Source organism: Orycteropus afer, unplaced genomic scaffold (assembly GCF_000298275.1).
Source record: "Orycteropus afer afer isolate SDZICR_OR568_19922 unplaced genomic scaffold, OryAfe1.0 scaffold00375, whole genome shotgun sequence".
NCBI classification, from domain to species: Eukaryota; Metazoa; Chordata; class Mammalia; order Tubulidentata; family Orycteropodidae; genus Orycteropus; species Orycteropus afer.
In genome coordinates, this window is record NW_006921962.1 from 2,099,210 (window position 1) to 2,115,073 (window position 15,864).

Consider the following 15,864-nt stretch of genomic DNA (forward strand, 5'->3'; position numbering starts at 1 on the left):
ATATTTTGGATACATTTGTGAGAACAAAGATGCTGAATAGAGTCCTTTGTTGTGGATTCAAACACTGAAAAGAGGGTAAGTTGCTAGACGGGGGAAAAAAAAAGAAAGAAAAATGAAAAAGTAGTTCCTAAAGCAAATACATAGAACATTAACTATTGGATAATTCATCCTTTTTATTCAGCTGTATTTTTCATGTCCATATTTGGAGGACTGTGACACCTTTCAAAGCACTTAAAGGCACAGAATTTTTATGAATGAATTGTAGAAGTTTTCAAGAATAGAAGAGGCTGTTATAGAAATAGTTATATAGCTATAATAAACATGTTACAAACTTTCATAACATATAATTAAATGTGCATAAATAAAATATAGATTGTGTTACCAATATATATAATTAGGAAAACTTTCCTTAATAATTATAAAGTTTTAAAATGATTCTATTAAAGATTAATAAATGCATTCCATTTACATACTGTCTTGATCTGTGTATACTTGAACTATGTCACTGCTTTTATTCCCATTTCCAACCGAAGTACTTGCTGTTACCCAAAATGTATAGTAGCTGAATATTGCCAGTTTATCTATTATTGCAGAAATGGTCATATTGTCAAAGTCATTGCTTACTTCATGGAGTGTAAAATTCTGAAAAATAAGCATATTGATAGTTCAGGATCTATTATTTTAGGATGCATAAACATTTCAAAACAAGTATTACCCATGAATTGGTTGTCTCAATAGTTTAGCATGTCAAGTTTTGAAAAAAAACAATATAGAACCTTTTATTACAACAATTAAATGAGAAATATGTTAGTATTTTTTTAAAGGAATAGATGGCAGCAATTTTTATCACAAAAAAACACACAAAGTTGCAAAGAGTAAAAATCTCCAAGCTAAGTAGTACAAAGGAGATCTGGTAGCGTAGTGCCTAAGGCACTTGACTGCTGACCAGAAGGCTGGCAGTTTAAACCCACCAGCCACTCCTGGGAAGGAAGGTTGGGCAATCTACTTCCATAGTGAAACTGCCTCGGAAACCCAAGGAGGGGTCGCTATGAGTTGGGGCCAACTCTATGGCACATAACAAAAAAAACAAGTAGTCACCCCCCCCCCCAAAAAAAAAAAAAAACTCACTGCCAGTCGAGTCAGTTCTGACTCATAGCGACCCCTCCTTGGGTTTGCAAGACAGTATCTCTACAGAAGTAGATTGCCCAGTCTTCCTTTCAAGGAGCAGCTGGTGGGTTTGAACCACCAGCTCTCTGGTTAGCAAATGCCTTAGGCACTACGCCACCAAGAGTCAAACAGCTAATTGAAAGTGCTACACCTGAGTTGATCAGTGCTAGTTTTCCTTGTGAAACACTCAAATATTTTTCAAAGCATCGAATATGTATTTTCATAACATGTTTGGAAGAATTATTTAACTTTTTATTTTTTCTTCCTGTTAATAATGAAGGAATTATAAAATTGCCTCTTTCTATGAACTCAAATGGTTATTATTAATCTCCAGTGTGTCCTCTTTCTTCTAAACTTATGGGGAGAAGTGGGGAGGCAGTTAGATACACTTTCTGATGTGCAGAGCAGGAGAAATTTGCAAATACTCTTACTTGACCTCTAGTTATATTTGTCCCACAGTATTTTCTGAAATATTAGAGAATGTATTCAATCATTCACTTTTGATCAGATTTTAAAAACAAACACAAAGACAAATGACATCAATTCTAAAATAAAGATAGATTTAAAAAAAAATGTAGACAAAGGCAAAATTACAGAGATAGTAAAATTATCAGGGTTTAGGGGTTCAGGATAAATTGGTAGAGCACAGGGCACTTTCTAAGGCAGTGAAATTATTCCGTGTGATACTGTTATGTGGGCATATGACATTCTGTATCTGTCAAAATTTGTAACACTGTACAACTCAGAGTGAATCCTAAGGTAAACTCTGGACTTCAATTAAATTATAATGTATCAATATTGTTTCATCAGTTGTAACCATGCCACAGAAATGCAAGATGATAATAACAGGAGAAACAGCTCAGAGGGAAGAGGAGGTACACGGGAGTTCTCTGTACTTTGTGCACAATTTTCCTGTAAACCTAAAACTGCATGAAAAAATAAAAAGTATTTTAAAATTCCTACATGCAATTAATGCAAATAATTTATGAAAATACTAATCTACCCTGAGGTATCTGAATCCTTCCAGTCCACACAGAGCCCTTGGAGTGCTACAGACCTGTGTTTGAGTTCTGACAACATAACATGATAAATCATGTGATCTCACAGCTTCTTTCTTCAACTTAAAATGGGAATGACCATCTCCATTTCACAGAGAAATTTTAAGTACTTAGATGAGATAAAGCACATAAAACTAATAGTATCATGTTAGGTAGAGAGTAAAGAATCAAACGATAATTAGTTTCATTTTAAATGATTATTTAAATTGTAGGATAATCAATTTGACTAAAATTTATAGCCTGGATGGTTCTACAATACATCAATAAATTAAATCTAGGGGAAAAAGAGTGGGCATAAGAAAAGATTTACTTAAATTTGCTGTAACTTATCTGTTGTTGTTGTTGTTAAGCACCATGAGTTGGACCCAACTCATAATGATCCCTCCTTGGGTTTTCCAAGGCAATATCACTATGGAAGTAGATTGCCCAACCTTCCTTTGTAGGAGTGGGTTGTGGGTTGGAATGGCCAGCCTTCTGCTTAGCAGTCAAGTGCTTAGGCACTATTTAGGAACATACAACAAACAAAAAAACCTCACTGCCCTTGAGTCAGTTTGACTCATAGTGACCTCTCCTTGAGTTTCCGAGCAGTATCTCTTTGGAAGTAGATTGCCCAACCTTCTTTCTGGGGAGTGGCTGGTATATATAATAGTAAAGCAAAATAACAATATCATACAAAATATGATCCATGCACTTTAATACTTTTCAGAACAAGGAATAATTAGGTTATATACAGTCATATTTAAAAGTTTTAATGTATTTTTTAGTGTAAATCTTAATTTTTCATTATTTTAAAACTTATTCATGAACTCAATGACGATGAAGTAACAAATTACTTTGAATTATCAAGAAGTCATTTCCACTGAGTATGTGATTTAGCATCTATAGACATAAAACAAATATGGCACACTCAATCAATTATCTGGGTGATTATTCAATTCATGGGAGCTCTGGCGGTGTAGTGCCTTAGGCACTTGACTGTTAACCAGAAGGCTGGCGATTCAAACCCACCGCCACTCCTTGGAAGGAAGATTGGGCAATCTACCTCCGTGATGATACTGCCTCAGAAACCCAAGGGAGGGTTGCTATGAGTCAAATCCACTCGATGGCAGTGAGTTTGGTTTGGTTTGGTTATTCACATTTTGAGGAAAAGATGTCTTTTGATTCAACTTCTTTAATTAAGATTTTCTCCTTTGTATATTGAATTAACATCAGGAAGTATTTAGTAAAAGTTTTGAAATTTGATCAGTCAACAAATATTCATCTAGCACATTTTACAGATAGGACATTATTCTAGCCACTGAGGAGATATAAACAGGTAAAAATTAAAAAGGAGAAGAGTTATTTCAATATACAGAACAAACCTGGATGGAAAGACAAGATGTATGTTCAAGTAGTACTAGAGGACTAAATTACCCAAAGTATGAAGAGGAAATGACACTTCATTATAAACTCAAGGCCCAAATCATAACTAAACACCAAAAATAATGTTGGTCTATTATAGTAACTTTATATCCTGTTGGTTATAATACTTATTAAGCATTACACCTGTCTATAATAACAGTGGAGCCCTTTGGTAGTACAAATGGTTAACGTGTTGCTCACCAAAAGGCTGGAAGTTTGAGTACACCAGAGGCACCTCAGAAGACAAGCCTGGAGATCTACCTTCAGAAAAATCAGGCATTGAAAACCCAATGGAATACAGGTCTACTGTGACACACAGGGATTGCCATGGGTTGGCATTGACTCAAAAAGAACTGTTATGATTAACAATTTAGGAAATGAAAAGATAACTGTCAAAAACCCTTTTCTTCTAGGTGTTTTATTAGCATATGGAGCTAAGACAAGCAGCAGATACCTGGAGTAGGAGGCAGGATATGATGTCCCATGAATGAGGTATTCGAAAATGGAAGAGAAGGAACAAGGAAAAAAAAAAAACAAAAAAAAAACACCTTTCCCATTATATAACTTCCATTTTAAGACTTCCTCTATTATATCAAATCAAAATAGAAAATTAGATAGTGGAGAGATTGATGCTGTTTTTAACATTAACTTTAGGAATAAATTGAAACATGGATGCACTTCAAGCAATAGGAGACTATGCTTCTAAAACACTAACAACATCAGCCAGTGCCCTCTTGCAGCTGTCGCACTTGAAAGCATTCCTAAAATTATTTAATAAACTATAATATTTTTTAACACAGATGATTTGCAAATGGTATCATATTGTACACTCAGGTTGGAATAAGTGCATTCATAAGATCATGCTTAATGCTTGATTATTTAGATGTGGACAAAAAATAAGAAATATGCTAATGTATAAGCCATAAAGTAAATTGAACAGAGGCAAAATCATTGCTAAATTCAGAACTACTGAAACCACTTTGTAATGTTCTTTGTTAAATGCATGAAAGAAGATAAAATTGCAATTTGAATGGTTTCTATGGTATAATGACCCATTGTTAAATTTGTAAACAGCATTGCCGTGAATAAGAAATGTAATTCCCATTCCTCCTCCCCAAACAGAGCAGAACAAAAAGGAACAGCAATAAACTGCTCTATGTACAGAGTAAAAGAAAAATTTCTCCTTCTGTTTGTAAGGTATTTGTTTAAAAAAAAAAAAAAGTGTGTGTATCTATAACTACATGCTATTCATACAGCAATTTCCTTTTTGTCACGAAGTTTTAGTCACATTTACACAATCCCACTCTTAGAGAGTTTATAGCAGAATGTAAAATCTGTACTAATCTCCAGGTTTTCTTTTACTCTGTGCTGACACAGATCTGAGACAGTTTGCAAAGTTCTACTGATTAGTCTGCACCATAACTGCACTAAAGCCAACTGGTGCTTTAGTTCCAGAATTGCCACATATAAGCATTAATTCTACAGGTTAATTAAGGTTACCCTTCACAAACAGGATTAGTTATTCATAATTAGCAAGAATTATCTTCATACCCCTTCTGCATAAATATATATGAATATAAATATATAAATATATATATATATGTGTGTGTGTGTGTGTACACACACACACACATACAAAGCAAACAAGAATGACCAGTCACAGTCAACATCCAGTCAATAATTTCTACCAGTAAGGTACAGTTCTCTAAATTGCAGTATTTCTTTCCATCTCTGATTTAAACAAAAACACTCTAATTTCATCCTTTTAATATATTAGAATTGATGAAACATTTATTTTGGAGAAATAAGAGTTCTATTAAAAAATGAAAATGTTTCATTAAATGAAATGCACTTTTGCCATTTTCATAACCATCATCATTCACACCATCATCATTCACATCCCAGGAAATGTCCATCTACAAACTACTAGCAGAGAACCTGCATATCACAAATAGCCACATTCTTAGGGCTCATCATTTCATCTGATCCAAACCCCAAACCAAACCCACTGCTATCAAGTCTTTTCTGACTCATAGTGACCCTATAGGACAGGGTGGACCTGTCCCACAGGGTTTCCAATGCTGTACATCTTTACATAAACAAACAGTCACATCTTTCTCCTAAGGAGCAGCTTAAGGGTTTGAACCGCCAATCTTTTGATTAGCAGCCAAGTGCTTTCACCAAGTGCTTTCACTGCTGTACCACAAGAGCTCCTATTTCATCTGATACTAAGTAATAATAATAATAATAACCCCTCCTACTAACAATTGAAAATATTCTTTTAAAATTGAATAAAATACATTGAAAAGCACTCAAACCTTAAAAGGTTTAAATTGTATAGAAACAAAAGAAAAATAATAACTGAGAAATAAATTTTAGGGTAAATGAAACTAGCAACTCTTCAGAGAACACCTCATGAAGAAAGTGGAGTTGAGAATTATCTTTAAATACATGATTTTATACATGTGGTAGCTTCATTGCTATTAAAACATCTTGAAACTGATACATAAGTGTGATGTGTGCATGTGCATGTGTGTGTATGTGTATAAGGAGAGAGTGATTTAAATATATCTGAAATTTCTCCACCACAATATTTCTACACAATGAGGGTTTGAAAATATGTGTATGTTCATAGTTACCAAAATAGGCAATCTATTTTTTCCATAACACTGTCTATACTATTGTCAACAAAACCGAATGTCTAAATAATAATAACAAAACAACACAATTTAAAAAAAAACAGGAGAAAACGCATGTCTTACCTGCATGAAAGTACCTGAGATATTTCTGTAATAAACAGAATAATATTGTATAACCCCATTAGGCTTTGAAGGAGGCGTCCAAAAAAGAATGACTGAAGAACTACTCAGATTTGCATAATGAACATCTTTGGGAGGATCACTTGGTGCTATAACATAAAGAGTTAAATTAAAAAATGTTACTTGTGGCATCAAGTAAAGTATCTGTTATATCTGTTATGTCTTGAATTTTAACTACTTTTGATAAATAAAAGTGATAGGAATTATTTAAAAAAATTAGGAATATTAAAACTTAAATTAGGAGATCAGAAATGAAATTGATATAGCTCGTTGGCCCATGGATTTAACATTCTACCACAGTAATATCCAAGCAGACAATAGATAGGTTTCTTTCTCATATAAATACTATCCTGTCCCACTTCCCTGTATTTGAAAATAATATTACAACAAGTTTCCAATATAGAATACATAACATGAAATTTTAATTTAACTGAGCATTTGAAACTGGATAATAAAGAGCAAAGGTAAACAGAGTTGAACTTCATACATTCTGTTGTATTTAACAAACACATTATGTGCCTATTTTGTGTCAAATTCTGTGCTGAGTGAATTGACAAATACAAACTCATCTAACTGCAGAATCTCAGGATTCTGAGAAGGAGATAAGTTGTTCCACATTACATAAGGGAAATTCAGGCACAGAGACATTAACTTTCCCAACATCACACAGTTAGTTAATAAGTGATCAAACTGCATTTTCATCCAACTGATGCTGGATATTAGGTCTTAGCAATTAGCAGTTAGAAATACTATATATTGATATTTAATACTTTTTCTGAAAGAGTTACTCTTTTAATTAGGCTTCATCCATTAAAAAACTCACCTCCCTCGGGTGTTTTAAAGTTAATAATATTGCTTCTCATTTTCCCATCACCAAATCTGGTGCTGGCTGTTACACAGGCACTATATTCAACATGATAGTCCAAATCTGAAAACTCCAATGATGTTTCAGTTATATTAATAGTTTTTAGTGATGATCTATCCCTGAGAGAGAAAAAAAAAATTGCTTTTATAATTGACATTTTTAAAATAAATTAAATGCTAATATATATATTGTGAACATAAGTAAATTAAAAATAAATGACATTTATGCCCAGAAATTTATTAATCCAGACTAATAAAGATGGAACTTATCCTGAAATACTGAAAATAATTAATTTCAGAACACTTCAATAATTGAACTTTTTTTTTCTATTCATAGTGACCCCCATTGGGTTTCTAAGGCTGTAAATCTGTACAGAAGGAGATTGCCTCATCTTCCTTCCACAGGACAGCTGGTGAGTTTGAACCACCAACCTTCTGGTTAGCACCAAATGCCTTATGCACTGCTTCACCATAGCTCTTAAGTATTATTAAGATGTTATTAGAGTGGGCTTGAATCAATTTTAATCTAGAAATACTATTACTCATTAATTAGCAACATTCTTTGTCATACCAACGTTTTAGTTGTTAAAATATTTGTTTTTTTAAATGTTAGTAAAATATTATTTAAACTATTATTTTATCAAGTAACCTCATTTTCATATATTTTACAAAAGTAACGTTTACTTCAGATCAATTCAAATAAATAAATAAATGAATGGTAGCATCTAAAATGTGTGCCTGTGGCTATACTTTTCTCATTTAATAAAAAAGAGAGAAAAACAACGTATACACCATACAAAAGACACGAAAGTATAACTTCCATCCCTCACTCAATATAAATCTTAAAAGTATTCAAAATATCACTCCAGAAAAAAACAATGTTCAAGTGAAATAAATAATGGCTTAACACTATCAAAGGAAGTACCAAAACCTGAGGAGGGTTAAAAAGAAAAAAATCTATAGAACAAAATATTGAGAAATCAGTACTATAATTATTTTATTTCTGTGATTTTATTTTCCATACTTTTGAATTGAGTATAGATTATAATCTGAACCAAAGAATTAACAAAAAATAGAGGTGCTGAAAACTGCATTAAAAAAAGAAATTTATATTTTAAGAGCAATAAAATTAATTACTATAGATTTTAGATAATGGAATATTACTAATATCACAGAAAAAGTAAATCTCTCCTGCAATATCTTTTTTCCCCCTATTTAGAAAAACGAGGTACTCTGATAGTAAATGGATATTCCCTCTGTATAGAAAATGCTTTCTTTGCATCACAGAAATATTTAAAACCCTTGAATATTTAAGAAACATAATAGATTTTAAGTGAATTATGGGTGTCCACAAAGAGATACATTTCTGTAATGTAAAACCATTACAGACACATCAATTCACTCCAAAAATAAATATTGTTATCTGAAAAATAGTTGCAAAATTTGCCACGTTGTTGTTGTTGTTATGTGCCATCAAGTCGGACCCGACTCATAGCGATTCCTCCTTGGGTTTCCAAGGCAGTATCATTACGGAAGTAGATTGCCCAACCTTCCTTCTGAAGAGTGGCTGGTGGGTTTGAACCACCAGCCTTCTGGTTATGAGTCAAATGCCTTAGGCACTAGGCTACCAGAGCTCCTAAATTTGCCACAGTGATAAAAAAATAAAATAAAATAAAACCCATGAATTCAGAGTATGTGACTGTAGACAAGTTGGATTTGCCAGGCTACTCAACAATTTGAAACAGTTTAATTTGACACCTGGTGGCTCAGTGCCTAAGGCATTTGACTGCTAATCAGAAGGCTGGAGGTTTAAATGCACTAGCCACTCCTCAGAAAAGGTTGGGCAATCTAATTCCGTGGCGATACTGCCTCGGAAACCCAAGGAGGGGTCACTATGAGTCGGATCTGACTTGATGGTTTTGAGTTTGGTTTCTGAAGAAGCAGGGAGTGTTTTCTTTGACTCCACTGAGACCACAGGAAAAGGATTTCTAAAACTCAACACCGTGACTATAAGTCCCAGAACAAGATGTCTTATCATAGAAACTTTACTCAATTTCAGAGTCCCTTCAGTGGTCATAAAACATCAGACTAATACAGAACAGCTAATGCAAATCAGATGCCTAAAGCTACAAAATTAGTTAAATAATCTAATTACATTACATGAATTTAAAAATACTTTTCAAGCATATTTTTCAATGTTATTTGCCACCTTACATCACTACCTTCTTGCCCTGATCTTTGCAGTAAGATACTGCAAATGAAGATGCTCCTACAGTAAGAAAAACCCCAATTATATTACACAGATAACACAGAATCACACAATTTTTGTGTGTGTGGAGGGCTCACTGCCATTGAGTCGATTCTGACTCGCAGCGATACCCTTTAGGTTTCTGAGGTGATAAATATTTACAGAAGTAGATGACCCAGTCTTCCTTCTGAGGAGTGGCTTATGGGTTTGAACCGCCAACTTCTGGTTAGCAGTCAAGCGCCTTAGGTACTATGCCACCAGAGCTCTGGTATGTTGTTTAGCACACTGGATAAAACTATTTGAGTCTCAACGTGCAGCTGGTATATTCTTGTACTTTTCAGCAACATGTATCAATACATATTCTCCATTTTTGCTTAAGCTAATATATTTGGGTCCCAGTCACTTAAAATTAAAAAAATACTGAGACATAGAGAGGTACATGGGCAGTACAGACAACAAATATGAACCCTTTTGCATATACAGTACTGAGTTGTCAGTGAAGGCAAACATGGGTATATGGATGGATAGATAGGTGGACAGGCTAAACAATTAGGTATGTCTAAATGGGGAGTGTATCCAAGATCATATATAGGGTTGGCAGACAATGGTCCTATAAGTTTATGTGTATGATCAGAATTCCCAGGTGTATAGTAGAGCTGACAAGGGGGAAGGTTATGGTCATTGCTTGGTCACAGCCAGCTACCCAGAGCGACCGAGTAGTTGATCCTGCAGGCTTGGGACCATAGTTGCAGGGGACATCAAGCTCAATTGGCATAACATACTATACAAAACATTGTTCCACCTCCTACTTTGGCGAGTAGCGACTGGGATCTTAAAAGCTAGCAAGCTGCCATCTAGATGCAACAATGGGTCGCTCCTCGTCAAGAAGAAAGAAGAAAACCAAAATTAATGGAAACAATCAGTCCTAGAGACTGGTACACCATCCGAACTGCAACCTATACAACTATGAGACCAGAAGAACTAGATGGTGCCCGGCTACCACTGTCATCCACTTGGAAGGAATGTAGGAGAGCCTGCATAGAGAGGGAGAACAATGTGGAACAAAACTCAAAATCATTTGGAGGGGAAAAAAAAAAAGAAGGTGGGGACCAGGTTTGCTGGTCCAACAGAGCCTGGTGGAACCACTGAGACTATGGCCCCTAGCTGCCCTTCAGGTCTGGAATTGAACCCACACCTGTGGTTTCCAGCCAAACAAAGTACAGGCAGGTGAGTTAAATATTTACCTCAAGTAGACACACGCCCTGGAGAGAACAATCATGGGAGAAGGAAGGGCTGCTTATGCACAGGGAGACAGCTCAGGGCGCAGAAGAGTATGGAGGGATGGACACTGGGAAGAGGTAACTATGGGGAGGAAGTGGGAGGGGAGCTGTTGCATTGTAAATTTTGGTCAATGACATGAGACAAAGTGTATGTGAACTGCTGTATGAAAAGTGAATTTACTCTGTAAATCTTCACCCAAATCAAAATAAAATTAAAACAAATAAATAAATAAAATAAAAAATAAATAAAATATTGAATAATACCTATCCTCATTCTTTCAACAGCTCCTCATATGTCTTGATCCTAAATATTCCCACCATCTCCATCACTCTTCCCTGAATAAGCTCTACTCTGTCCATATAGTATTTAGACTATGGTACACAATAATCCAATGGCTTTGACACATGAAACTGAGTATAATTATCATTCTCTCATGATGGATAAAGCACATTAACTAATCTTAATTAACTGTGAAGTTGATCAAATAAATGTAATTTTATTAGACCTCCTTACATCTTTATCAGGAGCTCTGGTGGTGTAGGGTCTAAGGCATTTGACTGCTAACCAGAAGGCTGACTGTTCAAAGCCACTAGCCACTCCTCTGATGGAAAACTAAGCAATCTACTTCTGTAGAGATACTATGTCAAAAGCCCAAGGAGGGGTCACTATGAGTCTAATTAACTCAACGGCAGTGAGTTTGGTGGTTTTTTAAAAATATATATTTATCACACATGCCATTGTCAAAGTAAGTCTTTATCATCCTATAATTGTACTGGCAAAGTAAGTCTTTACCATCCTATAATTGTACTGTTGAGATTTTTGGATTTTTTTTGCAAGACTAATTATAACACTTATTCTTAGTGGTGAGGGAAAGGCATGATCTAGAAGTAAGACAGATCTAGGTATAAATTTTGACTCTGTCATCTTCTAGCTCTGTGGCTTTAAGCAAGTTCTTAAATTCATCAAGACTCAGTTACAACAAATGTAAAATGATGATAACATCCTTCTCTTTATGGCATTATTGTGAAAAATAAATAGGACAATGAATGATTGAAACTAGTATCATACTTATGGCATTATCCCTCTTAAGCCCTTTTCTTTAACTCTCTGAGACATTTTGTTCCCCAAGCCTTTGTTGTTGTTGCTGTTATGTGCCATCAAGTCAGACCTGACTCATAGCAACCCCTCCCATTTTCCTTCTGAGGAGTGGCTGGTGGGTTTGAACTGCCAGCCTTCTGGTTAGCAGTCAAGTGCCTTAGGCACTACACTACCAGAGCTCCCCCTCAAGACTTTAGTGCAAGGAAATCACAATCTCTACCAGCTTTGTGTATTTCAAAGCATGACAGAGTCCCTGATCCAGGGTTAAAAATTTAAGGTATACACAGGTAAAATAAATGACTACAAAAACTTGGATTAAGACAGGTTGTGGTTGGAATTGAAGTCAATCATAGAGCAAATGCCTCATCTAAAGAAGACAATCACTATTCAGCCCTAGGAGATTTGTGTCATGATTAATATGCAAAACATATTAATTCTGATTTCTGTAAGAAAAAAAGGAAGGTGCAGTTTCACTAGATTTTTCCTCACTTTTAAATAATGACAATTGATTCAAAATTTATAAACAGTTTGTAGGTCCAGTAAAGCAAGGATGAATCTACTACACAGCTAGCCTATTTGTGACTTTAACACTCAATCTTGATCTAAGTCATTCATAGAAATGACTGATAGAAAAGGTCTGAGATACAGCTTTGAGTACCCCACTAAACGTCATGTTAAACCATAAAGATGATCCTTCTACTCAAACACTGTGTTCTGCTTTGAATTATGTTCCCCAAAATATATGTTGAAGTCCTCAGCATTGGTAGACATGAATGTGACTTAGTTTAGAAATAGGATCATTGAAGATGTTATTAGTTATGTTAACAGGACCTTATACAGGGTCAGAGAGATCCTAATCTAGCCATTATTATTGTCAGTTGTCGTTGAAGTCAAGTCTGACTCATGTAACTATTCTGTATGCTTCTATAATGATCTCACACCCCATAAGGCATAAGCCATGATTGTGTTTTCAAGGTACATATGCATAAGCACTCACAATATGAACTTAAAAGTAGATATATGTCTATCTTTGAGAGATTCTCTAACATTAACTGTAAACCATTAGAAATCTGTAAGTCATGAGATAGTTACTTAGAAAAATTCTGTATTTAACATAGAAACATAGAAGCATGTAGAATATGTAAAGAATGCAAACAATCTTTAAGGCGACCTTAACCTGACATGCTGTGAAAAAGAAGACACAGCATAATTAATCTTTGCAAACTAACCTTGAGACATAAATCTAAACAATCTCCCTAATCTCAGCCATTGAAGAAAAATTGTGACACTCTCTAACCCAAGAGAAATGACACGCTAGCTTTTGACACACGGGCCCTTACTGTGTGAGATTGTTGTTGTTGTTGTTGTTGTGTGCCGTCGAGTCAGCCCTGACTCATAGCGACCCCTCCTTGGGTTTCCGAGGCAGTATCACTACGGAAGTAGGATTGCCCAACCTTCCTTCCGAGGAGTGGCTAGTGGGTTTGAACCGCCAGCCTTCTGGTTAGCAGTCAAGTGCCTTAGCCACTATGCTACCAGAGCTCCCTACTGTGTGAGATTAGGGAGAGCATTTCACATAGGATTGCAGAATTTCTGTTCACTCACTGAGAGAAGGCAGAGCAAGGGGATCTTTCTCCAGTCTCTAACTCTCTCTGAAGACTGAAAGCCTGCTAAGCGTCTGCCAACTGCCAGTGACCTCAGACCCTAGCTGCAAGAGACGTTGGTTAATGCAAGCTGTGGTTCAACCTTTCTTCTGAAACTTTTCATTAAAGGTAAAACCTTGAAATCTGAAGATTTGGACTCTTACCTGTGTGCCTTGCCATGTCTACCTTGCAATAAACTAAACAAGTTTATGCAAGATAAACATGAGTATCCATTAATTTTCTAAGATAAAATCCTACATGACAGCAGCCTAATATACAAAAGAATAAAATATTCCCTATCCTGTGCCTTTTTCACAATTATTGGCAAGTTTAAGTCCATTATTAAAGCCCCTATGTATTCTCTGTGTCTTTCAACCTGGGGGAATTATTATCTAGCATTATATAAGACAGTATTTTTTTGTGGCCCATGGGGTTTTCATTGACTAATTTTTAGAATTAGAGAAAATAGAGAAGCTTAGTATCATCAGTCAAAACAAGGCCATGGGCTGACGAAGGAACAGACCATCAATTGCTCACATGCAAATTCAAGTTGAAGCTGAAGAAAATTAAAACAAGTCTATGAAACCTGAAGTATGAACTTGAATATATCCCAGCAGAATTTAGAGACAACCTCAAGAACAGATTTGATACATTGAACACTAATTGCTGAAGACTAGATGAGCTGTGAGATGACATCAAAGATCTCATATACAAAGAAAGCAAAAGATCATTAAAAAGACCAAAAAAAAAAAAAAACCAAAAAGACCAAAATAAATGTCAGAAGAGATTCTCAGACTAGCTTTACAACACAGAGTAGCTAAAGTGAATGAAAGAAATAATGAAGTAAAAGAGCTGAACAGAAGATTTCTAAGTGTACCTCAAGAAGACAAAATAAAATATTATAAAGATCTGGAATTAGACCCCTCCCAAAAAAAGAAAAAGAACATGCTCAGTATTTCAGAAGCTAAAGAAACTGAACAAAATATTGAAGCCTCAAGTTGCAATATGCAAGGAAGGATTCTATGGACAAAGTGTGGAACAACATAAGAAGCATCAAAAGAAGGTGGAAGGAGGAAGGAAGATGTCACTGTACAGATAACCTGTATATTTAATCCCTCTTCCAACTGAGATTCTGATTTAACTAGGTAAAGCAGGTACAAATAATGATACTGGAGTTATGAATAACTAAGGAGAAGACAAGTATTAGATTCAGTAAAAGTGAAAAAAGAGATTAAACAACTGGGAAAAATAAACAAACCCACCCAGCCAGCAGAGACGAAACAGAAAGGAGTCATTAAATACAAAGAGGTTGAGGAGGAGGGAAGGAAGAAAAAAAAAATCATGGAACCCACAGGCATTGGGGATTCAGAGTAGCCACACTGGTAGTTTTTTGAGGTGACCTTGGGCTCTGAGTGAGTATGATAATCTTACTGGGAAAAAGATCAAGACCCCTTGGCTTGGCTTGCCACAGAGTCCAGAAGGGAGTGGAGGAAAGGGAGAAACTCCTTCTGGGTAGGAGGAGCCCTAGAGCAAGTGCATGGCAGTGGGCATGGCTCAACTCTTGGACAAATTCTGTTGGCACAGTGTGGACCTGGGTACTGGGATTTTGTAGCTTCTTGATCCAAACAGAAAGTGGTGGCCCTCTATCCATTGGGATGTCTGTCAGTCTTGAACTGTGGGTCTTTGATTTGCAACAGGGTGTCATCATTAGTAGATGCTTCAGAAGGACCCAGGCTACCCTACCTGTGCCTGCATCACTCACTGAATTATCTCACCCCAAATGCAGAAAACTCCTTCTACCTTTCTATCCTGGTGCAGTGTAGTAAATTACATAGTGTGGCTTTTCTAGCCATAAATCTTTGTAAACTCCATGGTGGAATTTGCCATTAGCAACTAATTGAGTAGCTCCTGATTGCTAAAATTAGCCACCTGGGGTATTTCTGTTGAACCAGCACAAAGCAATCTTCTGGGAAGTTTGCTTTCTCTCAGGTATATGGAATTCTGATGTTGGGATTGGTTAGTGGTCACATAGCTAGGCTCAAAAGGAGCCCTTCCAGAGGCAGAAGAAGTCTCTCTGACTGCTGGCTGAGAAAGACGTGCTGCTGAGAGAAATGCACTCCTGAGAGAGAGGTGCTGCTGAGAAAGAGGCACTGAGAGACATGCATTGCTGAGAGACACCAAGAGACAGCACTACTGGGAGAGAGACTGAAAGAAACTGTTGGCTGAGAGATGGCAGTCTGAGACTTGCACCAGTTTCAAAGAGGAACAGAACAACTAGAAAAAAAAAA

General features: G+C 35.9%; 1 protein-coding gene across 1 annotated transcript in view; it reads right to left on the minus strand.

Moving 5' to 3' along the window:
• PTPRQ (protein tyrosine phosphatase receptor type Q) overlaps window positions 1-15,864 on the minus strand; it is a 332,616-nt gene that overhangs the window by 200,590 nt on the left and 116,162 nt on the right. The window contains exons 15-17 of the mRNA XM_007953173.1: window positions 7,269-7,429; window positions 6,389-6,534; window positions 474-642 (exon numbers count right to left, since the gene is read on the minus strand). Of these exons, the coding sequence (XP_007951364.1) occupies window positions 474-642; window positions 6,389-6,534; window positions 7,269-7,429 (476 nt within the window). The remainder of the gene's footprint in view (window positions 1-473; window positions 643-6,388; window positions 6,535-7,268; window positions 7,430-15,864) is intronic.